We start from the raw sequence: 25,952 nt of genomic DNA on the forward strand, positions 1-25,952 counted from the left end.
TCCCCATTTAATAAATAGCCTGTGTCTCTATTCTTTTTAGCAAAGTGCGTAATCTCACACTTTCTCACATTGTATTGCATCTACCTCTCTTTGCTCATTTCCAAGTCTGACCAAGTCCTTCTGCAGCCTCCCCATTTCTCAGCACTATCTTTGTGCTGTCTGCAAATTTAGCAATAGTACCCTCAACACTGACCCCTGTAGAACTCCACTAGCCACGGTTTGCCATCCTGAAAAAGACCCATTATCCCCATACTCTGCCTTCTCCAAATCAGCCAGTCCTCTATCCATGCTGGTAATTTCTCCTGAGATGAGGCTCTTATCTTATTTTTAGCCTCCTGTGCAACGCCTTGTCAAAGGCCTTCTGGAAATCCAAATACATCATGTCTACAGGTTCTCCTTCGGCAAACTGGCTCATTACCTCCTCAAAGTATTCCCATGGATTTGTCAGGTATGACCCCACCTTGACAAAGCTGTGCTAACTCATCCTTATTTTACCATGCACTTCCAAATACTCCACAATCTCATCCTCAATAAAGGACTGTAAGATCTTAACAATGACCAAGGTCAGGCTAACCGACCTGTAGTTTCCTGTGTTCCTCCTTCCTCCTTTCTTAAGCAGGGGTATTTCATTAGGCAATCCTCTGGGAACCTTCCTGACTCCAGTGTTTCCTGAAAGATTATCACCAATGCCTCCGCAATCTTCTTAACTATCTCCTTCAGAATTTTGGAGTGTAGTCCATCCAAGTCTGGTGATTTATCTACCTTCAAACCTTTTAGCTTCCCCAGCAGCTTCTCCCTAGTGCTGACCATGACACTCACCTCTGCCCCTGACTCGCTGAAGTTCTGTTCTACTACTGATTTCTTCCACTGTGAAGACTGATAGAAAGTCCTTATTCAGTTTTTCCACCATTTCTTTGCTCACCATGACCATTTCTCCAGCCTCATTTTCCAGCAGTCCAGTGTCCACCTTTTATATCTGAAAACAGTCTTGCACTCTTCTTTTATATTACTAGCTAGCTTACTCTGCGATTTCATCATCTCCCCTTATTAATTTTTTAGCTGACCTTGCCCGGTTTTTGAAGGCTTCCCACTAATCTTTTCCTATGATTTTATGCTGTCCCTGACTTCCCTTGTCATTCATGGTTGCCTTGCCCTCACCTTAATATGTTTGTTCTTTCTTGGGATGAATTTTGTCTGTGTCTCAGAAATTCTTTCCATTGCTGCTCTGTTATCTTCCTTGCTAGGCTCTTCTTCCAATCAACTCTGGCCAGCTCCTCCCTCATGTCTTTATACCTAATTGTAATACTGTTACATCTGATTCCAGCTTCACCCTCTCAAACCGCAGACTCAGTTCTATCATACTGTGCTCACTGCTCTCTTGGGATTGCTTCACCTTACACTTCCTCATCAACTTGGCCTAATTTCACATCACCAAATCCAGAATTGCCAGCTCCCTAATGGTCTCAACCATAAGCAGCTCCGAAGAAATTCTTGTGGACATTTTATAAATTATTTTTTGTGGCATTCACTAGCAACCTAATTTTTCTAGTCCGTCTGGTACTGAAATCCCCAGAGATGTAATAGGTTTAAGCAGGTTGATGCTCTTTCTAAAAAAAATCACAAAATTGTAAAAGACCAAATTAAGTTAACCACTCTATATCACTTTTAATTCATTGTTTTTTTTCCTACTTCTTGGCTAATCAGAGTGTTTTACTAAATGATGAACATTAACCCTACTCAGTGCTGAGCTTGGAGAGACAGCAGGAGAAACAATTAGTATTTGCTTTGCACTACAAGTAGACAAGCAACCCTGGGTGCTATGTAAATCCAAGACACTGAAGGACATTAAAACCAAACTAGAAACATTGGGACTTGGACCTGCTTCAATATAGTATATGGAGAATTCAAAAGGAAGACAGAAAGGTAGAGATGTTTTGGGAAGGAACTCTGGAGTTTAGAACTACACAGTGCAAGCAAAGCTGTGAAAAGCTAACCCTTTGTCTTGCTGCTTGAGGGGAATAATGCTAATGTTGCCTTTCTTTTCTTTGCAGGCCAAATACGCAGGGCTCATCTTCCGTCATGAAGGCTGGCCTCTCTGTGTCCATGAGAAGGTGGTGGTGCAGTTAGCATCGTTGCACAGGGTTCCTCTCAAGTCTGGAGATTTTTACATCCAGGTTGTACCTCAGGGGAATCAATCTGTAAGATTAGTGCTAAAATGTCTTTCCGGAAATGGACACTCCTTAGAAGAAATTCCTGTCCCGGAGTGTGTCTACCCAAACATCTTCACCATGGAGTTCCTAGAAAGTGTGAACCATGAGAGGAACTGCTCCCTGCATAGTTGTCTTCTAACAAGTGGCACGGCTGTTTTGAGAGTACATTGGAAGAACATAATTAACCCTGCATTTGTTACCAAGCCAAAAACCATACTCACCCATTCCTACTACAGTTCAGTTCACCATGACCATTTGATAGATACTAGTGTCACCAGGGAAACAATGCCTCAAAAAACAGAAAACAGCAAATCACCAGACCATTACCCAACTGGCGATACAATGCTTTCATCTGAGACACCAACAATTTCGGAAGATAAAACTAACAGTGGGACTCCTTTATCAGGGAGCATGCAGTCTTTGAAAAGCAATGTCAAACAGGGTTCTTCCAAAGAGTTTAATGAAGGAGATTGTGTATTGTTTCCACAAAACCCTGATGACACCGAAGTATCTCCTTTACCCGATTTAGTTCGACCTCTGTCTGCAGACACCCCAACAGCTAATGAAGAAGTTCTGGTGGTTCCTGTGACTGAGAGCAGGATCAGTACAAAAGTTCTAACCTTTGCCACAGACTTAAGCAGTCCATGCCAACGGAAGAAGCAACACCGGGATTCAGTGTATATCGAAACAAGGCGCCTTTTCAGGAAATCATACATGGAAGCTCTGCAGAACCCCATGCAACTGGGCTTCAGTTCTGAGGAGTCTATTGTTGAGGAAGCCATGGATCATAAGACTGAAGTGATCACTAATGGAAGGCCAAGATTACGTACGAACAGAGCTGGTGAGAATCAGAACTGTAAGCATGACCAATGTGGCCATCAGTTGAAAACTAAAGGAGAGAATGAGGAAACTATAAGCAGCCAGCAAAGTCAAGACCGAAACGGGCCTGCGACAATAGCAGAGCGTTGTTCTGTCACTGACAGTAAAACCTGCCGCAGGAGATCCAAGTCCTTGGATTTGACCTCCAAGAACTTACAGAGCAAAGCACTAAGGACGAGATTCTCCTCCGGGGATTCCTCAAAAAGTCCTAAGAAAGTAATAAATGGAAACTCAGGGGAGCTAGGGAAACTGGAGCCTGATGGGTGTTTGGCCAATACTGGGAGTGGGTCGGCCTCTCCAGGTAAGCACCGAATTTCAAATCGGCTGTCTGATTTTGACAATTTAGGTAACCATCAAATCTTAAAATGTCGTCATAAAGGCAGTACACCCGTCAATGATAGTGGAACCTGTTAGAGCAATCGCTGCTCTGGAGAACTTGGAGATGATTTGTGCATTGAATTTTGACTCAGTAATTCATGGATGTGTAGAGTGCTTCTCCCTTCATAGCTATCCAATAATTGTGCAAATCTTTCTTTTATATAATTCCATTGTCTATTGAATGAACGAAAGCTCCTCTGAACTGTTGTTCATACTGCAGAATTAAATGATTCTCAGTGTCAGCGTCATATTTGGGGAGGAAGTTGGGGGGGTTGTGAAACCAGGCAGATGTAAAATTGGTTTCGTCAGGCTGGTTTTTCCCAGTTGCATCACAGTCCCAATGTCACCCTCATGTCAGGGGCTGGATCTCAGATCTTGTTGTGGTGGAATGAGAGACACGACCTTCCTGGGAAAAACTTCCAATTCAGAAGTTGGTTTTAGAGAGCTGAGTCCTAATAAGGGGACAGTATGTGGACTAGGGAAAGACCTAACAGGGGCTCTGAGATGTGGGTATAGCTGAGACAGGTGGGAGAGTGGAAGAGTCAATCAAGTTCGAGTGGATAAAGTGTGGCACTAGAGAAAGCACAGCAGGTTAGGCAGAATCTGAGGTGCAAGAGAGTCGACGTTTTAGGCTTAACTCTTCTACAGGACAATCAAAATGCAAATGTATCAATTAAACCCTCAACAGTTAGGGCTGTTTGTGTTGAGGGGATGCCCCTTTACAGGACTTTCACTGACTGTGGGAATTTACACTGGAGAATGTATTTAGTGGGACGTACAACTCCATTGCATTCTGTCTAGCAGACTGTCTCTGGAGCCAAGCTGCCTCTGCATCTATTGGTAGGATCTATCCGATTGCAGGGAGATCCAACCTCCAATGGGAAAAGACTCCGAAGTGATGTACTGCCTTGATGGAGCTGACTACGAACTGCTTTGTCTACCTAGCCCTGACCAAATGTCAATCATTCTTGTTAAGAATGACAAAGAAATCATGGCTCTGTTATTTTAACCTTTGTCATAATTCCATCAAAAACACTGAGTCGAGTCAGTTGGACAGTGTCAAAGGTTAAAGTTGACCAACCATTGTTCCTTTATAATAAAATTGTTTTCTCGGGTTTTAAGAATAAAAGGTCAGGACCCTTTTACACTCATTAACTGCACATCTGCAGATCTTTGCAATTTAAGGACTTTCCTGCATCAGAGTGACAGCAGATTAAAGGGATTCTGACAGGTGAAATCTCTCATGCTAAGCTTATTCAAGAGATGCAACAGATAATATATGTGTCAGCACAATTTAAATGCCTGTGTGACAACGCATTGTTCTGTTTTTTTATATATACTGGCAATTCTATTCCCTTCCTCATTTGAAATGGGTGACTTTGCTTTAGATATACTTGCACACACACCCAGCACTCTCAGATACCTGGCCTAAGTAGCCATTACTATGTTGAGATATTGTATAATGTTGCTGATTTGTCAACCTAGTATGCTCCAAGTCAACCCAAATGACCCTCGATCTTTCATAACTCAGCTTGGTCCAAAGCACCTCCTTTTGCCCATGCAGTGTGTTTGGAGTTGATGTTGTACTCATGTCATTCAGATTCTCTTGTGTATATTGTAATTTCCTATGTTATTTACTGTGGATGAATGTGACAAGAAAAAAGCTTGGTCTGCCTAAGAACTTTTCTCAATCTTTAGTTATTCTCTATGGTGTATTATTCTTCATAGAGTCATAGAGCAGACCTTTGGTCCATCTAGTCCATGCCAAACATAATTCCAACCTAAACTAGTCTTGCCTGCCTACTCTTGGTCCATATCCCTCATCCATTGAAAAGGGGTCTCTGTCTCTTTTGTAGATCAGCAACTCAACTGACAAAACGAGGTATCAAATATTCTATTCGTTGTTTTTGTTGTTTGACAAAGAAAGGATTGTCAAACTCTTGCATTTTCTAACAAAGATCATCATACTATCATATTTGATAATAGCAGCTTAATTATATTAACATAGACAGTTGTCGGGCATTATTTAAAGAGTACTTACCACAATGGAAAGTTGGGTGACTGCAGCTTTAGGTAAAACATAGACCTATGTAACCATACATTCTGTAAATCAGCCTTTTGTTTTCATTCACTCATGGGACTTGTGTGTCAGTGGCTGGCCAGCATTTATTTCCATCCCTAGGTGCCCTTGAGAAGGTGGTGGTGGGCTGCTTTCTTGATTTTTATCAAGAAAATGATTTGTGTATGGCTTTATGCTTTACGAATTAAGTTGGAATCACACCAACAATCTTAAACAGGAATTCTGGTCCCAGTCTCCCATCATAAAAACATTGAATGCAGAGATACATCATTGGAAAGGTGAGGTGGAGTGGGTTAAAAGGGCAGAGATTGGATAAAAGTGGTGTGCTAATGCACCTCACGGATGCTTTTCTGCCTCTGTGGCATATGCTCAAAACATCGATCCTCCTGCTCCTTGGATGCTGCCTGGCTGGCTGTACTTTTCCAGCAACACACTCTTGACTCTATACCCTGTATGCTCAAAGAACAGTCTCACATAGGAATAAGACTTTGAGCCCACCAAGACTGTGTTGACATATGACTCCTTTCTAAACTAAAAGCCTTCTGCCTCTTCACAGGTCATATCCCTCTATTCCCTGCTTATCCAGGTATCTGTCAACACTCCCCTTTAATAGGGTATTGCTATTGTATTCACCTTCACCACCTCATCTGCCAGTACATTCCAGGCACTCACCACCTTTGAGTTGAAAAAAAACATCGACTCTCACATCTCTTTTAAACTTATCCACTTTACTTTAACCCATGACCCCCAGTAATTGAAATTTCTACCTAGGGGACCAAACTCTGACCACCTATTCTATCTGTGCCTCTCATAATTTTATAAACTTCTATCAGGCCACCCCTCATCCTTTGATGTTCAAGTGAAAACAAACTAAGTTTGTCCAATCTCTCCTCACAGCTAATAACACACCTAACCAGGCACCATCCTGGTAAACCATTTCTGTACCTTCAAAGCCTCCACATCCTGCTGGTGGTGTGGCAACCAGAACTGTACTCAATATTCCAAACGTAGCCTAACTAAACTTCAGTACCACTGCAACATGACTTAGAGTCATAGAGATAAATAGCACAGAAACAGACCCTTCGGTCCAACTCAGCCATGCCGACCAGACATCCTAACCTAATCTAGTTCCATTTGCCAGCACTTGGCCCTCAAAACTCTTCCTATTCATATACCCATCCAGATGCATTTTAAATGCTGTAATTGTATCAGCCTCCACCACTTCCTCTGGCAACTCATTCCATACATGCACCACCCTCTGCGTGAAAAAGTTGCCTCCTAGGTCCCCTTTATATCATTCCCCTCTCATCTTAAACCTATGCCCCCTCTAGTTTTGGATTCCTCCACCCCAGGGAAAATACCTTGTCTATTTATCCTATCCATGCCCCTCACGATTTTATAAATCTCTGTAAGGTCACCCCTCAGCCTCTGATGCTCCAGGGAAAACAGCCCCAGCCTATTCAGCCTCTCCATGTACCTCAAATCCTCCAACCCTGGCAATATCCTTGTAAATCTTTTCTGAATCCTTTCAAATTTCACAACATCCTTCCATTAGGAAGGAGACCAGAATTGCACGCAATATTCTTAAAGTGGCCTAACCAATGTCCTGTACAGCTGCAACATGACCTCCCAACTCCTGTACTCAATGCAATGACCAGTAAAGGAAAGCACCAAATGCCGCCTTCACTATCCTATCTACCTGTGATTCCACTTTCAAGGAACTATGAACATGCACTCCAAGGTCTCTTTGTTCAGCAACAGTTCCCAGGACCTTACCATTAAGTGTATAAGTCCTGCCCTGATTTGCCTTTCCAAAAGGCAGCACCGTGCATTTATCTAAATTAATCTCCATCTGATCAAGATCCCATTATGTTCTGAGGTAACCTCCTTCGCTATCCACTACACCTCCAATGTTTGTGTCATCTTCAAACTTAGAACATAGAACATAGAAAAATACAGCGCAGTACAGGCCCTTTGGCCCTCGGTGCTGCGCCGATCCAAGCCCACCTAACCTACACTAGCCCACTATCCTCCATATGCCTATCCAATGCCCGTTGAAATGCCCATAAAGAGGGAGGGTCCGCCACTGCTACTGGCAGGGCATTCCATGAACTCATGACTCGCTGAGAAAAGAATCTAACCCTAACATCTGTCCTATATCTACCACCCCTTAATTTAAAGCTATGCACCCTCGTAATAGCTGACTCCATAAGTAGAAAAAGGTTCTCATGGTTAACCCTATCTAAACCCCTAATCATCTTGTACACCTCTATCAAGTCACCCCTAAACCTTCTTTTCTCCAATGAAAACAGCTCCAAGGGCTCAGCCTTTCCCTACGATCTTCCTGCCATACCAGGCAACATCCTGGTAAACCTCCTCTGCACCCGTTCCAGTGCCTCCACATCCTTCCTATAGTATGGTGACCAAAACTGCACACAATACTCCAGATGCGGCCGCACCAGAGTCATATACAACTGCAACATGACCTCAGGACACTGGAACTCAATTCCTCTACCAATAAAAGCCAACTATACCTCCTATGTTCACATCCAAATCATTTATATAAATGTTGAAAATTAGTGGACTTGCCAATTCCCTGCTACAACTGATGAAGTCAAGTGTGTTAAATGCCTTCTTGACCACTTTATACGCTTGTGTTGCCACTTTTGGGGAACTGAGCCATTTGCACCTAAATCCCTCTTTGTTGTTGCTACTAAGGGTTCTGTATATTTCCCTCCTACATTAGGTCTCCCAAAATGCATTAACTCACATTTGCCATTTCTATGGCCAAGTCATGTGCCATGGTGGCATTCTAATCCAAGACCCCAATACATTAGCCAAGGTTATGGATTAATAGTCTAGTGTGAATACCACTAGGCCATCCCCATCCCAAGTGTGACAAGCAAGTGAGTATTCAGTGCAGAGGGCATGCTAGGCTAATGGTGTTGAGGTTTGAGGTAGATGTTAGAGAGGGGAGGAAAGATGCTGGCAGGCAGTATTGAGGGATGTACATGAACATTTGGGAGGTGAATACAGTAGCAAAGGTAAAGCGAGTGTGATGTATCAGAGAGAAGGTGAAGTGGAGAAGGTGGTTGATATTCTTGCTACACCTGCATTCCTCCAGGTGGTTGAGTCTTTATTGATGGAAATGACAACCAGGCTGCCAAGTTCTGAAGTCATGGCTTCCGTTGCTGTTTTTCGGTGAAGAGGAACTTTTGGATCTGCTGCCTACTGTCCAGCAGGAGCTAGATTAGATTAGATTACTTACAGTGTGGAAACAGGCCCTTCGGCCCAGCAAGTCCACACCGACCCGCTGAAGCGCAACCCACCCATACCCCTACATTTACCCCTTTACCTAACACTATGGGCAATTTAGCATGGTCAATCCATCTGACCTGCACATCTTTGGACTGTGGGACGAAACCGGAGCACCTGGAGGAAACCCACGCAGACACGGGGAGAACGTGCAAACTCCACACAATCAGTCGCCTGAGTCGGGAATTGAACCCGGGTCTCTGGCGCTGTGAGGCAGCAGTGCTAACCACTGTGCCACCGTGCCACTCTGGGTCTCTGGCCATAAATCAGTACACTGCGTCATCACTGTCTGCTGTGTCCAGGGCAAATGTCAGGAACAGTCCACTGCATACTGACAATGGCTGTCCAAAAGGCTTTTAAAGATGGCTCAGGTGCAAAGCACACAGTTGAATTCTGGGATATTGGCTGAGTGGTAAGTTGTCATGGGAACAGGAATCATCTTGAGGGGCACTATAGGAGGGCAAGGTAATTAATTAGGTGAGTTTGGTAAGATAACAGCAAGAAAACCTGCTAGACTTTGAAGCATGCCTCCCCAGACAATTAATTTCTTTTTTAGAATCCCAACAGTGTGGAAACAGGTCCTTTGGCCTAGCAAGTCCACACTGAATCTCCAAAAAGTAACCTACCCAGACCCATTCCCCTATTGCTCTACATTTACCCCTAATTAATGAACCTAACCTATACATCCTGTACACTCTGGGCAAATTAGCATGGCCAATTCACCTAACCTGCACCCGGAGGAGACCCATTCAGACAATGGGAGAATGCGCAAATGTCACACAGACAGTCACCCAAGGCTGGAATCGAACCCAGATACCTGACGCTGTGAGTCAACTGTGCTAACCACTGAGCTACTGTGCTGCCCCTGTGTGTTTGATGAACAGGGGGGACATAAGTTGCTCCCTTGTTCATATCTGGCTGTCAACTAATCATACCAGGAAACAAGTCATCTGACCATTTACCTCATTTTTATGTTGTAGTTATATTTTCCAACACAGCTGCAGTGACTGCATTTCAAAGTTTTCTGTGGTGATGCAGGCTTCCTTTTCCTCACATTAACTGGACTTGATCTTGTCCCAGCCAATCTTGTCCTACTTCCCAACTGAAGCCACTGTGTAATATTTAGGACATATTGTGTTCTCAAGCTCATTTGGATTCAAACCCATTGTAGCACTGCACTACTGCTTGGGGCAAGATCAGCTAATTGAATACAACCTGATAATTAGTCTTTCTGAGATTTTGCCATAACCTGAAACAAAATTTCCAATCAGTGGCAAGCATGGATTCCAAATTGGTGGCAGAGAGGAGATGGTGGCACTAGACCTTGCACAGCACAATAGATCATTGACTTCTTTCTACAGTGCTAGCCGTTCCACTTCACCTGGAGAATAACACTAACCTCAGCTGTGATGTGTGTCCACATGGACTTAGTATAGGAGTGTGGTTATTTGGAGAGGCAATGGCCTAGTGATATAATTGCTGGACAGTTAATCCAAAGACCCAGGTCATGTTCTGGGGACCTGGGTTCGAATCCTGCCACTGCAGATGGTGGAATTTGAATTCAACAAAAAAAAATGTGGAATTTAGAGTCTAATGATGACCATGAGTCTTCAAGGCAGAGATTGATAAATTCTTGATCTCGCAAGGAATTGAGGGCTATAAGGAGAGTGTGGGTTAAGTGGATTTGAAACGCCCATCAGCCATGATTAAGTGGCGGAGTGGACTCGATGGGCCAAATGGCCTTTCTTCCACTCCTATGTCTTATGAGTCAATTGTCAGGAAAACCCATCTGGTTCAGTAATGCCCTTTGGGGAAGGAAACTACCATCCTTACCTGGTCTGGCCTACATGTAATTCCAGACCCTCAGCAATGTGGTTGACTCTTACCTGCCCTCTGGGCAATTATGTATGGGCAATAAATGCTGGCCTAACCAGTGACGTCCCATCACATGAATGAGTAAAGATGGCCTCCTGTAGTGGCCAGCTGGAAAAAGGACTACCCCCTTCACCACCACCCTGTCCAACAAGACATTCAAGTCCCCATTTGCACAATAGGGAGTAAGCTTTCCTTCCCTCTGGGCCATGTTCTGAATGTAGATTCTTGATTACCACAACGTGAAGCGTGGTTCCTGTTTTGTATTGCCTAAAGGGTGACCCAAATGCTGTCAAATGGGGCCAGATTTACTTGCGATATCTGGTCAGCATGGACGAGTTGGACTGAAGGGTCAGTTTCCATGCTGCCCAGCTCTATGACTGTGTAAGTGATGTGTAGTTGGCCTTTAACTATGGTCACGGCAGCCTGAAAGGGTACCGTCCCAGGACTTCTTCCTTTCCGGCTGCGCCTTTCCCTGAGGAAGTGTGTGGCTGCATTGTCGTCAGTGAGGTGAGGAGCAGACAACTGTGTGAGAGCTGATGCTCTGAGCCTATGGTGGACCGAGTGACATGACACTCACTGGACGAGACACTTTAAAAATGAAAAAAATTCTGCCCAATGTTTACATCAATCAATTCGATCCACTTCAAACGCCGGCATTGACATGGCAGGGGAGTGGAATATGTCAATTCTGATAAGGTTTCAATTCATCCTGTAATTTGTCTCACTTCCAATCATTGATTAAAACAAGACTGTACCTTTCTATTTAATATGTCAAACACTATGCAATGCTCTCCTTTTCAGCTTCAATCCATCCAGGAGCTGTTGTATAACTTTGCGCGTTAATATTGTCTTCAAGTACAGTACCAACAACAATTTGCATTTTTATAGTGCCTTTAATATAATAAACTATCCCAAAGCACTTCACAGGAGCATAGTTGGACAAGAATTTTCACTGAGCCACATTCTAGGCTTGGTCAAAATGCAGGTTTTAGGGAGCTCCTTAAAGACAGAAAGATAGAAAAGTTAAAAGAATTAAGTCCAGACCTGAGGGCCGTTGAAGGTCCGGCACCAATGCTGGATCAATTAAAATTCAAGGCAAGAATTGCAGAAGTACGAGATTCCAGGAGATTATGTCTGTAGTGAAGCGTTGAGGCTGTGGAGAAATTAAAAGCAAGGGTGAGAATTTTTAAATTGGGACTTTGTTGGACTGGGAGCACAGGAGTGATGAGTGACTCGGGCTTGGTGCAGGCAGCAGAGTTTCGGATGTACTCAAGACAAGAATAGATGCTTCTAGAATGATTGAAGAAACAGAAGCATCACTGATCCTAATCACATCTGGGCTTTGCATTTCTGAAACAAAATGCCACATGTTTAAGCAGCAAAGGCCAACCAATTGTCGCCTTTTGCTGTGCGTGACGTTATTTGGAACTGCGTTTCATTTCACATGAATCCTACGAAGCAGCAACATGTTTTTCTCCAATCTCTCATCGCCTTTTCAGATATGTTGTGTTGCCAAGGGTCGCGAGCGTGGGCAGAGAAAGCAGAGAACCCATGTAGAGAATGAGAACCTTCACGTTGTGGGCATTTTGCCCAGTGGCTTATCTGCTTTCATGTTTTAGGATTTCAGTTTCACACCAAATACCAGGAAAAATTGCTCTGCGAATTTCTGATGCTTTATTTTGGTTGAGTTGCAAGTCTTTCATTGGTGGAGTCTCTGAGTGTTGTGATGTTATTTTAATGGGACTGATTTTGTTTTTAGCAGGTTCCTCCCAGAGTTGTGTGGTTGAGATGCAGAGGAGGAGCAGCTGCCAAGCAGTTTTAAACAATACGTGGGAAGCCGCAGAGATTCCTCCTCCAGCACCTTGCCCTCCAGCCTCAGCGCAGGCCCAGGGCTCCACCCAAGCCTGCAACAGCCTTCCAACAAAGGCCGCGGAGGTCAATGTGAACTTACTGCAATCGGGAGTCGCCCAGTTACCAGGTTGGTGTGCTCTCCAAAAGAAAACGGATTTGGACAAAACAAAGAGAACAAGCAGTATGGAGGGGTGGTGGGTGAATTGAGAAGAGCAAGATGAACCGCTCTGGCGGTTTTAGCTAAATTATCAGTAGGTTTGATTCTGGGCCAACACATCAGTATGAAACCTTGGACGGTATCATAGTGAGCATTCAGGATGAATAAAACGAGCCACTGTGTAACTCCAAAATATGTTCCAAACTCCCTGGATTGCTAAGGCCAAACATCAGTGAGGGATGGATACTTGTAATTATCAGGAAAGTCTCTAACGTAAGCACCTGGCCTAGAATCAGAAAAGTTGACATTAGTTCACGTCCGCAATGAACATTTAGGCATTTAAAATTCTAAAGCTGAATCTTAACTTCTCCATAAAGGGCACATTTAATGCAGCCATGTCAGAGGTTAAACTGCAAAGAATCTGGAGAAGGAACTCATCCCACCTTGACCCTACACAACTTTGGTTAAAATGGTGGTGAAATGAGGATAGAGTGATGCCCATTTAAGGGAAGTGAATTGGCCATTTAGATATCCATGTCAATGAAGCTTCCAGGAGGTTACTGCAGTTTAATTCCACAGAATACCTTTCCCTACTTAACAACAGCCCTCCACCTGCACAGAGCACCACACCTCTGTCCTAACGTCTAGTCTGTACAGTACAGCAGGAGGCCATTTGGTGAACCTGCCTGTGCTGGTTCTTTGAAAGAGCAATCCGATTGTTATCATTCACTTCTCTCTAACCTTAGGATCACAGCTTTTTCCTTTTGAAATATTTAACCAATTGATTTTCAAATTGTATTGTTAACTATGCTTTCATAACTCTCAGGCATTTCAAACCGTAACCCAGTTGCATAAACACAGCAAAAATGCTTCCTTAGAATCCCTACAGTGTGGGAGCAGGTTATTCAGCCCGTCAAGTCCAAACTGAACCTCTGAAGAACATCCCACCCAGACCCAGCCCCTACCTTATTCCTGTAACCCTGCATTTCTCATGGCCAATCCACCTAACCTGCACAACCTTTAGACTGTGGGTGGAAACTGGAGTACCCAGAGGAAACCCACGCAAATATGGAGAAAACATGCAAACTCTGCACAGACCATCACTTGAGGCTAGAATTGAACCCAGGACCCTGGTGCTGTGAGGTAAAAGTGCTAACTACTGAGCCACCGTGCTACCCATCATCAAGCCAGCAAGCGTGTAGACTCTGGAAGAAGGATTGTGTTTACCATGATGCACACTTGAATAACCTGCTATTGTCTCTGGTATATGGACTACTCTGGTGGGGTACTGGAGGAATGCTATCACTAGTAGTGTATGAGAACAGAAGATGTAGGTGTAAGATTAGGCTATATAGACTCCCTTGTTTGTTAGACCATTCAAAATGAGCAAGTCTCCACATCACTTTCCTTCCAGCTCAATGTGTTTCTTCATTTCCTGGGAGACCAAAGAACTGTTTATTTCAGACTTAAGTAGCTTCAGTGATGGTGCATTCATGAGATCCCAGAGATTCAAAGTCATTTAGAGAATCATAGAGTCATACAGCATGGAAAACAGACCCTTTGGTCCAACTCACCCATGCTGACCAGTCATCCCAATCTGATCTATTCCCATTTGACAGCATTTTGGCCCATATCCCTCTAAATCCCTTCTTATTCTATACCCACCTAAGTGCCTTTTAAATGTTATAATTGTAATCACCTCGACCACTTCCTCTGGCAGCTCATTCCATACCTGCATCACCCCCTGTATAAGAAAGTTACCCCTCAGGTTCTTTTAAAATCTTGCCCCTGTTACCTTAAACCTATTCCCTCCAGTTTTACACTTAGGATATCACCATATCCATGTCACTAATAATTTTATAAACCTCTATATGGTCACCTCTCCGCCTCTACTCCAGGGAATAAAGTCCCAACCGATTCAGCCTCTTCCAAAAGCTCAAACCCTCCAGTCCCAGCAACATCCTTGTAAATCTTATTTGCACCCTCGAATGTTTTAACAGCATCCTTCCTATAGAAGGGCAACTAGAATTGTATGAAGTAGTTCAAAAGTGGCCTCACCAATGTCTTGTACAGCTGCAATATGATGTCCAGGTTCCTTTACTCAATGTTCTGATCATTGAAGGCAAGCATGAAGAAATTTCTCCTCTTCAAAGTCCTAAATAATTGACACTCTGTAGACCTGTGGTCCCAGTTCTAGATTCTTCAGCCAGTGGTGACAATTTCTCAGTGTTTACCCTGTTAGTCTCCTAGATTATTGAGGATAGATAAGAATGCAGAATTCAGAACACAAGATAAATAAACCAAAAAGAAGCCCTGATCTTATTGAATAGAGGAGCAGGTTTGAAGGGATGAATGGCCTATTCTGCGTCTAATTTGTATATTCACATGTTGATTGTACTGCTTATGGTACAAATATATCAGTATGGCGATTAGAATTCCATACAATACATTTGATGTGGTCTCACCAAAGTGCTTTATAATTATTATCATGAATACTTCCTTAATGTTGTACTCAAGGTCATTTTCAACAAAGGTCAACATGCCATATACCTTCTTAATTGCTAACTATCAGCATGATAACTTTATGTTCCTTGTACAATTGCACTCAAGTCACTCTGAACATTATTTAAAAGATTCATTTTTGTTTAAAAATTGCTTTACTATTCATATGAAATAAATTGAATAATCATACCCTACATCATGTTATGCACATTATGTAAATTGCTTTTCTCTTCCTATTAAATGAGTTGAATAACCATACCCTATCCCACATTACATTGTGTGCTGGCAAACTTGCATCCATTTCTTTTATCCTGTATTTTATTCCATATTGCTTGTATCATCAAATATTAATGCATAGTTCTTGGTTTCCTTGTCTAAATCATTAAAATACGCTGTGAATAGCTCACGTCTCAGTCTATATTCCAACTTGAGAATGCCCTGTTAGCCCTATTTGCTGCTTATAGTTTGTCAATGAATCCTCTTTTCAGGCTAATGGATTGCTCCCAAATTTGTGAGCCATTATTTTGTGTATTAACTTTTTCTGTGGAGCCTTATCCAGTACATTTTTAAAATCAGTGTCTATTACATTTGGCTCACTTTTATCAACTCGAATAATTACATCTTCTTAACAAAGAACTGCAGCTGTTGGAAACCTGAAACAAAAACAGAAATTGCTGGCAAACCCATGCGGGTCCTTGCCACAGAATGAACTCCTTGACAAGTGTCCCCTTTACTTTGAGGGAGTACTAGAAAATAATAAAATCTTCCATTCTTCAACTGGGGAATTTGATGCATCTTCACCCTCCTCTCTGTTATTGCTGTCTGTGCCTTCAGTTGCCAGAATCCACACTCTAGAAGTTTCTCCCTTAACTTCACTGCCTCCCCTTTTTTCTGTCCACCATTAAAAGTCTTCTCAAGTTCTATAATTTCAATTAATTGTTAGTCCGTTTTCCACCTCTCTCCTTGCACAGTTCAACATTACTTTCCTTTTCTTCATCAATGTCTTTTGCTGACCTCTCTGGACTACACTTTGGAGCATTTCCTGTCTGTAGGTGGGTTAGCCATGGTTAAAAGTCCCATGGCTATGGGGATGTGGTTGGTGGGGGAAATGGGTCTGGTTGGGGTGTTCTTAGGAAGGTTGATGCAGACTCAATGGGCCAAATAGCCTCTTTCTGCACTGATTCTGATTCTATGAAATTTGAATGTTTTGGTCAGGAATGAATATATTTTGCAAAAGATATGTGGAGAAGGATTATTTCACAATTTAGTTACTTGTAATTTGCCCTCCAGGGAACAGAGACAAAGCTAATCGAGCTGTGATCCAGATCTGTTTACACAATGTAATATGGATGAGCCAAAACTGGCCCAGCACAGAGCTGACCCATATACTGCTGTACTACTACACCATTCCAAGGTATGCAAACTATAGATTTATTGAAATGTCTGGTTTATTTGATATTTTGGTAAGATTTTGCCCTGTCTCTGGTTAATTCTACATTCTTTATTAAAAGTCTGTATCCTGTCTATTCAAACCACTGACATTTCATCAAACATTTTGGTGATCATTTTCACTCAGCTAATGGACATTGGGCTTTTTATTCTCAGGCACTCCGTGTCAGCTTCAATATTCCAGCTCATGTTTGTTACAGCTAATTCAGTGCAAAGCTTCTTTCAATATGCTATACTAATGTATCATTTTAAAAGGTTATAATTTCCTCAATTAAGTGTGCTTCTAGAAGTGAATTATTGCATCGGCCTATCGCGTTTGTAACAATGTGTCCCACCATAAACCTTGCTATTGTTAATCAGCTGTCCAACACAGTTTTGAAAATATTTAATTTACATGTTTTTCTGATATTACTCATCGGCAAGTATTTCATGGAGTTCAATTATGGTCAGACATTGTCATACTCAAATGATCATTTATCATATTGTGCACCAAGGCAACATTTAATGATGTTTATTCAACTGAGAAGGTCATCACTTATCGCTGCCATTTTCCACTTTTAAGCATTTTCCAACAGAAACTATTAGATAATGATCTGTCATGTGAATCCAGGCAACATGCACCCTCCATAGACACTGTGACAAATTGCATTGCTCTTACTACCTTGTAGGATGTGATCGCCTAATGGAGGCATTGGTTGGAAATTGCCTTTGGAGCTTCTGGTCTTTATGATTCAACAGCTTGTTACTACTGACAAAGCTAGTAGCGCAAGCTGTAATCACCCCTCAAAGACAACAAGCCTCCCCCAGAACGTTATGCTTGTTAAATGATGGTCATTATATTTGTAAGGACTAACAAGACAATTCCATTGTCAGAAGCTCCTAATAAGAACTACCACTCTGATATACAGACTGTCGATTTGTGCTGGCTTTGTGATGTTACAGGTTTCAGCTTAAGACTGTCCTGACAGGGAGCGAAGAGGAACTGAGGACTGCAGATGTTGAAGAATTAGAGAGGAAAAGTGTGGTGCTGGAAATGCACAGCTGTTTGATGTTTCGGGTATAAGCCCTTCATCAGGGAACTAGCTGAGTAAGAGTTCTCGGCAGTCAGCTCAACTCGGCTAAGGATGGTCTCTGGTGTATTTTGATATTTCCTCTCTTTGTGAGGAAAGACTTCTTCAACCGTCTCCCTGTATCACCTCTGCACAGGATTATTTGGAGACTGCTCTTGTGACATTGTGGCAGTGTCCTTACCCCTTAGCTAGGAGGACTAGGTACAAGTCCTATCTGCTTCAGCGCTGTGTAATAACATCTCTGAACAGGTTGAGTAGAAAATATGTAGAGTTAAATGGATGAAGCCAAATCAGTGAAGAGGCTCTGTACTCTAGAAATTATCTGTTATGTTATTCCAAACATCAGTGACAAAACTGCAAGCTTGAACCAGACTAAGTCCCTAACAACAGCGAACACAATAATAATAATAATAGGATGTTCGAATCATCAGAGCAGAAGAAATACAGGTGCATTGGCTCGTTCAACCAATAATGTTTTTTGGCTTGTTCCAAGTGGTCATGTAGGAAACATCTGTGACTTCAGAAAACAATCAAAACAAAGACAAAATGTGTGAAGACCAAGAGGGAGAGAAATTACTAGTCTGCTGGACAATAAAGCTTTTGGTGGGCCATCTTGATTTTTGGGAAGCATCACAGTAAATACTCTCCAAATTATTTGAATCTTTTTGAAATTTCCATGCTGCAATTCACACCTCTGAGAACATTTGCCCTATATTCAATTACCACTGATTTTGGCTCTTGTGTAATGAAACCTTTTCCCCTTGATCCCGAAACTTATCACAGGTCTTCTCTTCTACTTTTCCTCCCGGGTGACATGGTGGTTTAGTGGTTAGCACTGCTCGCTCACAGCACTAGGGACCCATGTTTGATTCCACCCTAGGGCAACTGTGTGGAGGGCTAATCAGCATTCAGAAAATCTAACTCTTCCTTTCACAATTGCAGAAATAAGTTAGTTCACTTGAGGGCCTATAATGTGTACTTCAGAGTACAGCTCATTTGTACAGAAGAAGCTCTCATGATCTCTGTCTTAATGACGACTGAGGAATATTGGCCAGACCTGTTTCCACTGCTTCTCTTTAAAATAATGGCTCAATTCAGTACTTTCTACTCCATTGCCTGGAAATTCAGGGCATATAAGAACACTATCACCTCCAAATTGTAGACCTCTAAGCTACAAACTATTTCATTTATGGTCAATTATCCATTGTTGTTAGATCCAAATTTTGAAACCTCCCTTCTGACAACCGTAGCGGAAGCATTACTGCCACACAACACTGCAGGGAGAAGATCCATTGCTACTTTTTCAAAGACAATTAAGGATATACAATAAGCAGTGGCCCTATCGCAGAATCTCTACAGCTGGAAGCAGGCTATTCAGCCCATCAAGTGCACACCGATCATCCGAAGAGCATCCAACCCAGACCCTTCCCCTACCCGATCCTTGAAACCCGGCATTTCCCATGGCTAACCCACCTACCCTGCACACTTTGTGCAGTTTAGTATGGCTAATTCACCTAATCGTCTTATCTTTGTGGGAGGAAACCAGAGTACCTGGAGGAAGCCCATGCAGACACTGGGAGAATGTGCAAACTCCACACAGACAGTCGCCTGAGGCTGAATTTGAACCCGGATTCCTGGTGCTGTGAGGCACCGTGCCACTTCCTATCCATGATGCCCACATTCTAGAAAATGTATTAAGTGGTCATGAGTATTGTAAATCTGAAAACAAAACATACTGCAGATTTAACCTGCAGCTATTCTTTACAGCTAGTATTTCATCCATTTAGAGATTTCTTTGCCTGGGAAATAACCTCAAAGTGCAGAGGGGCAGAGGTATTTCTGTGCTCATACAGAACAAAGTTCAACCTGAGAACAGCAACGAAGAAGAAAGAACCAATACACGTCCATTAATCACACAGAGATGGATATCATTGATTCAGTTCTTTTAGCAAAGGCCCTCAAACAAAAACATATCTGTGTGGATTTTTTTATAGCCTTTGCAAACATGCTCTGAGATAGAATAAGATTTTCCTACAAAACTTGGCACAGTCTTTTCAGGATGTGTGCAGTCAGTCAGATATTTTTATGCAGACTGAGGGAAAGTACATGGAACACAAAGAGCTCTTTTCATTTCTTTATTTCTTTTCAGTCAGGATGACTTGTAGCGCACGTAATCTGTGCTTAAATGCTGTTCTGAAGAGTGCAATCAGGTGTGTTGCCTTTTGAATGAAATATCAAACTGAGACCACATTTGATCTCTGAAAGGTGATTGATAAAGATTCCAGGTCACTATTCTTGTGGTGCAAGGCACCACTGATGCTGGAGTTCTGAAATAGAGGCAAATAAAGCTGGAAAAATCACGCACATCTGTGTAGTGAAAGCAATGTTAATGCTTTAAGTCGATGCCTTTCCTCAGAGCTAAAGGGAAATGAAAGTGTAAGAGTTTTTGAGCAAGAGAATGGGCAAAGGGATATGGAATCCATATGGCCTAATAAGCCTAGACAAATCCCTCTGAAGAGTATCCCACCCAATTCCTGCATTTCCCTAGCCTGCACATAATGGACAATTTAGCATGGCCAATCCAGGTGTAGGGCATCAGAAAATTCATGGCCAGTGGTCAGACAGACTTGGACAAGAGGAGATAAAAATTAAGTTGAGATAGAAAGAAATAGCTCCTGAGAGGCAGCAACAGGCTGAAACAGTTGAGTGAGCAGAGAAATATTGTTTCTGGATCTCCAGAAGTAGGTAAAAATAATGTATTTGGGGTTGGAGAACCATGGGTTTGAAGACAGTAAAGGGAAGATTTCCAAAAAGTATAAAGTTCGTAATAGAACGGACACAATGGTTTGATGTTCAGTTTAACTTGCTTGCAAATTGGCTGCTGTCTCTCTTACATTACACCAGTAACTACAGTTCAAAAAATGTAAAATACTTTAGGATTTCCTGAAATTGCCAAAAAAGGAGAAAGAAGGAAATCTTAGAGATCCTGAATATGCGGCCCTTCCTAAGAGTGGGAAATGAAGCATTATTTCTTTCTTTAGAGAAAACTTAATTACTAACTGAATTGACCAACATTATTTTGTAAAAGACATTATCTATAATAGCTTTTACTCTTTGAGCCCAGAGGTCTGTTAGACAGTTTGCAAATTTGCATTGAAGTAAATAAATTCAGTGTTGATTCATAAAATGAAGCAAGTGGTTAGTTCTTAAGGATCCAAAACCAGATTGGTAGGGAATTAAATTACCCACTAGCACACTGCACCATTTCTGCTATGTTCAACTATTTTCAAGAAGTAGAGCTAAAGGGAACAAAAGGTATGGAGAGAAAGTGGGAACAGCGTGTTGAGTTGGATGATCACAAGATCATGTAGAATGGTGGAGCAGGTTCAAAGGGCCGAATAGCCTACTCTTATTTTCTATGTTTCTATCTTAACCTTCTATCCTGAGCAGCTAGCAAGGATGTCTGCCTCAAGACAATGAGATCCTTCTTATAATGTTCAGGTCAGAGTTTGGTGTGGTCATTAGGACCAGACCATAATTTTAACTCTTAGTCTGAGTGAGGAGACCATGGTGACCTCCTGCCCAGTGAAGATAATGGAGTTGATGCAAGAACTAAATTTAAAGCCATTTTCAGGTGAAGGAGGAGGATTATGATCCACTCCTGGTAACCCTTTCCTGTAACTAGCTTGAATGGCTGGGGTATCATTCTGCCTGCTAAACTTCCTCTTGCACAACTAACTACTGACACGCACATGATGTCCAGGCTTCACATTCATATGTTGAGAGATGGATTTTTAATTGCATTTGTCCCTCCTCTCTCCCTTGTTCTCCATTAACATCAGTGCTGCGATACACTGGGACCAATGAAGGATGGCTAAGAATTTCAGTGTTGGCATCATCACCTGTGTCCTGAGAACAACACTAAAAATCAATCCACTCATCGTATTTCAGAAAAATAAAACTTGACACCTTCAGTTATCATATTCTAAAACCTCATAATAAATAGATATAACTATAAAAATATGACCCAAAATGTAATGAAAATAACATTTGATTTTTCAGCTTTTGAGAGATTAATGGGTAATTAGATTAGATTAGACTTAGTGTGGAAACAGGCCCTTCGGCCCAACAAGTCCACACCGACCCGCCAAAGCGCAACCCACCCATACCCCTACATTTACCCCTTACCTAACACTACGGGCAATTTAGCTTGGCCAATTCACCTGAATTGGCACATCTTTGGACTGTGGGAGGAAACCGGAGCACCCGGAGGAAACCCACGCAGACACAGGGAGAACGTGCAAACTCCACACAGTCAGTCGCCTGAGTCGGGAATTGAACCCGGGTCTACAGGCACTGTGAGGCAGCAGTGCTAACCACTGTGCCACCGTGCCGCCCTGGGCTGGTGGGTATTAATATATGGTAAGTTGATATCATGATTCCATCAATCTGCTTTATGGCTTCCTTAACAACTACAGATCATGAGCCCGGATCATTGTGAGAAATACCCTGTGTATCAAAGTAGAGTAGAACTTGGTTGCAAGTATGCAGCAAGTTCTGCAGTGACTTTTATTTGGTTTCTGTGTATTGTCATCACAGTTCTTACCTTTAGTAGAAGCAGTGAATAAACAATCAGCTTTTCTGTTTTCAAATGCTTTGTCTTAGACATTAGTTATATTAGTCAACTTTCCTTGCTCTGAAATTTGCCATTAGCCTAACTCACTTATGTAGATGCTGGCATTTTGTTGGAAGCTATCTTTTCCCATTGCTCTCTTCCACTCTTGGAGCTGCTCCACTATTGCAGTTTGATTGAAATGTTGGCACATCAGCAAACCAGGTACAAAATACTCTCCCAGTTCCTGTTCCCTTTCACAATAACCAATGTGAATCTGATTTTTGGCCCCCATTATATTTTGCATTTACAGTGCATTGCGCCCCAGGTTCTGACACGCTGAGTTATTTAGAAGCAGGTAGAGCATGAATTCCAAAAGAAAATTGACAATATATGTCAATTATAACAGAAGTTGATAGCTTGAGGGAGATAGGCACACTTGGTTAAATGGCCTCTTTCTGTAGATGATTCAGTGTACTTTGAGTGACTGTGACTAAGCTAACAAAACATAAGACCATAAAACATATCTTCTCTGTACACCTAGTGGCTTATACTGCCCCGTTTCCATGATTCAATGACACTTCCACCAATTACATTACCCAGGAAACACTTGCTTGATTTTATGCAGATGGTTTGACCACCACATCTTCAGCTAATCTTCTTATGTGTATCTTCTCCAGCAAATACCAAACTGGCTCCCCAGTTTCAGACTAGTTGATGGGAGACTATAGTTAGTCTTTCACAACAGGATTAAAGGCAATTGATAACTCTCTGCCTGGAAATGCAGGGGATAATTCTATCTTTTACCACTTGGTGGAAATCAACTGCCCACTTTACACTTCACACCATTTGAAGTCAATGGAAAATAGATCCACTGACGTGCCAAATATGCTTTTAAAATACTCATCACCTCTTCTCTGTGGTTGATAATGACAATGACTACATAATCAGGGCTGCTGTGGCACAGTGGTAGAATCCCAACCTCTGGACCAGGAGGCCAATGTTAAAGTGCCACCTGCTCCAGGAGTGTGAGATAATATCTCTGACAGGGTTGATTTGGAAAATATCTACAATTAATCCACATTTAAGGTGTGTGTTCACAGTGCAATGAAAGTGGCAACACATGTGGATAAGGTGGTCAAGAAGGCCTAAGGCATAATTTGTCTGGGCAGAAAGGACAAATATTGCCAAGTTATCTTGCAGCTGCATAGAACTTCATTTAGGCCACATTTGGACTGTTGGGTACAGTTCTAGTCACCACACTACCTGAGGATGTGGAGGCTTTGGAGAGAGCGCTGAAACAGGATATTGCCTGGCTTGAAGGATATCTGCTATGAGGAGATATTGGACAAATTTGGTTTGTTTTCATTTGAATGTCAAAGGCCGAGAGGCGACCTGATAGAAGTTTGCAAAATTGCATGGATAGAATGGATAATCGAGTTTTTTCCCAGAGTAGGTATGCCAATAACTAGGGGACATAGGTTTATGGTTAATGTAGGTAATTTTATAGGAGGTGTTAGAGGCAGATTTTTTAAACAGAGGGCGGTAAGTACATGGAATGCACTGCCAGAAGACATGGTGGAGGCAGATACAATAGTAATATTTAAGAGGGAAGTTGACAGATAGCTGAATAGACAGGGAATAGAGGGAGACAGACTGTGCAGAGGCAAAAGGTTTTAGTTTACAATGGTGTCGTGTGTCAGCACTGTCTTGATGTGTTTCTGTTCTATACTGTTCTTTGTTCATTGTTCTTAATTTGGGACAAGCCTACTCTTTGAAGAGGATAGTTATTAATTGTATCTCCGTGTTAAAGGCGGATGTACAGTGCTAAATCTTAATGGTTCCAGATCACCATGTGTGGGACACAAAACAGCAGCCATCACAAATGGTCATAACAGTTGAATATGAATACTCCAAAAGAAGGCTTATGATAAAGTAAATAAGATCACACAGACTGGAGTCTAAAATTGACTGCATTTAAACTCAGTTTAACTTCCTCTAATTGTGTAGTCTGTTTATTGCAGGAAGGAAGTGCGTGAGCTTGGACTGACGATATTAGTGGATGCTCGCAGATGCTCTCCCACTCTTACCCTCTTCAGAGCGTTTACTGCACTGCAGGTGAGACATCAGTAAAAATCTGAATGTGCAAATTACCATTCATTCCTTACTTACAGCTTTTAAGTTGTAACTGATCCCTCTCTGTTGAATTGCCAGTGCTATCTGGTTTTTCCAGCTGAATTTCCTTTGATTTTTATTTTTAAATAATTCTGTTTACACAATAACCTATTCGCCAGCAAGTTACAATCATTTCCAATTTCTCACCTCCTCTTTGATGGAATTAATTATGTGAAACTTGGAGAATCTCTACAGTTCGGCCCAATAAGTCCACGCAAACCTCTGAAAAATGGCCCACCCAGACCCATTCTCCTATATTTACCCCTGATGCACCTACCCTACACATCTCTGAACACTCTGGGTAATTTAACACAGCCAATTCACCCAACTTGCATATCTTTGGATTGTGGGAGGACACTGGAGCACCCAGAGGAAATCCACACAGATACTGGGAGAATGTACAAATTCCACACAGACAGTTGCCCGAGGTTGGAACCAAACCCAGGTCCCTGACGCTGTGAGGCAGCAGTGCTAACCACTCAGCCACTGTGCCACCCAGAAAAATTAATTCAGTAAAAGTTCACCTGGTTTGACTTTGACCATCTTGCTCGTCAGCGAATTCAATAATAATAGAATTGTTGACTAATCATGGTGATAAATCTGTACAAATTAATTAAAAACAGGCCAAGATAGGAGGTGAGACAAATTCCAGTGGTGGGAAGCATTTGGGCACCATTTGACTCAAAGTAACCTGTTGCCCCGAAGCAGATAACATGTAACATCTCTCAAGTTATTCATTACTGAATCACAAAATATTGATTTCTTACAGAAATCCCGATAATGAATCAACGCTATCTGCTTTCATCACATGCCAAGGAGTCTATTGATAGATCACTTACTCACTAAATGTTTCTGCAGACTAGTTTTTGTCAAGTGAAGGCTGTCTCTCTGGTTCTTCTCTTTTGGACAATGTGAAACAATTCATGACTATTTAGTCCTATAGATTGTTTGTTTGTTTTTTTAAAATTCTTTAATGGGATGTGGATGTTGCTGTCAATGCTAGCATTTTCTGCACATCTCAATCTCAGAGCTATACTGAGTGGTTAACTCTTTCAGAGGATAGTTTAGAGTCAACCATATTGCTGTCGATATGGATTCACGTGTAGACCAAACCACATAAAAATGGAAGATTTCTTTAAACATATTAATGAATGCAATGGGTTCTCAAAATAGTTGATGATTGTTATCATGGTTACCATCACTGTGACTACCTTTTAATTCTAGATTTACAATTGAATTTCCAACAGTTGCTGGGGTCAGATTTGAACTTGCATTAACTGAGGCCTTTGTGTTACTAGTGGCACCACCATCAACCAATACCATTGGGTTATTGGCCAATTGAGGATGGACACGTAGAATCATCCTGAAACCTGTCGGACTGTCTTTCCACATTCTAGAG

General features: G+C 42.0%; 1 protein-coding gene across 6 annotated transcripts in view; it reads left to right on the top strand.

Annotated features, from left to right (window-relative positions):
- zgc:158766 (uncharacterized protein LOC100009641 homolog) overlaps positions 1-25,952 on the top strand; it is a 172,565-nt gene that overhangs the window by 91,906 nt on the left and 54,707 nt on the right. For 5 of the 6 annotated variants that reach the window (XM_060849950.1, XM_060849949.1, XM_060849946.1 and 2 more), the window contains 4 exons: positions 2,052-3,390; positions 12,497-12,715; positions 16,538-16,661; positions 24,403-24,496. In XM_060849950.1, the coding sequence (XP_060705933.1) occupies positions 2,052-3,390; positions 12,497-12,715; positions 16,538-16,661; positions 24,403-24,496 (1,776 nt within the window). The remainder of the gene's footprint in view (positions 1-2,051; positions 3,391-12,496; positions 12,716-16,537; positions 16,662-24,402; positions 24,497-25,952) is intronic. The other variant, XM_060849947.1, reaches the window with a different exon arrangement.

Source organism: Hemiscyllium ocellatum, chromosome 34, assembly GCF_020745735.1.
Source record: "Hemiscyllium ocellatum isolate sHemOce1 chromosome 34, sHemOce1.pat.X.cur, whole genome shotgun sequence".
Lineage (NCBI taxonomy): Eukaryota > Metazoa > Chordata > Chondrichthyes > Orectolobiformes > Hemiscylliidae > Hemiscyllium > Hemiscyllium ocellatum.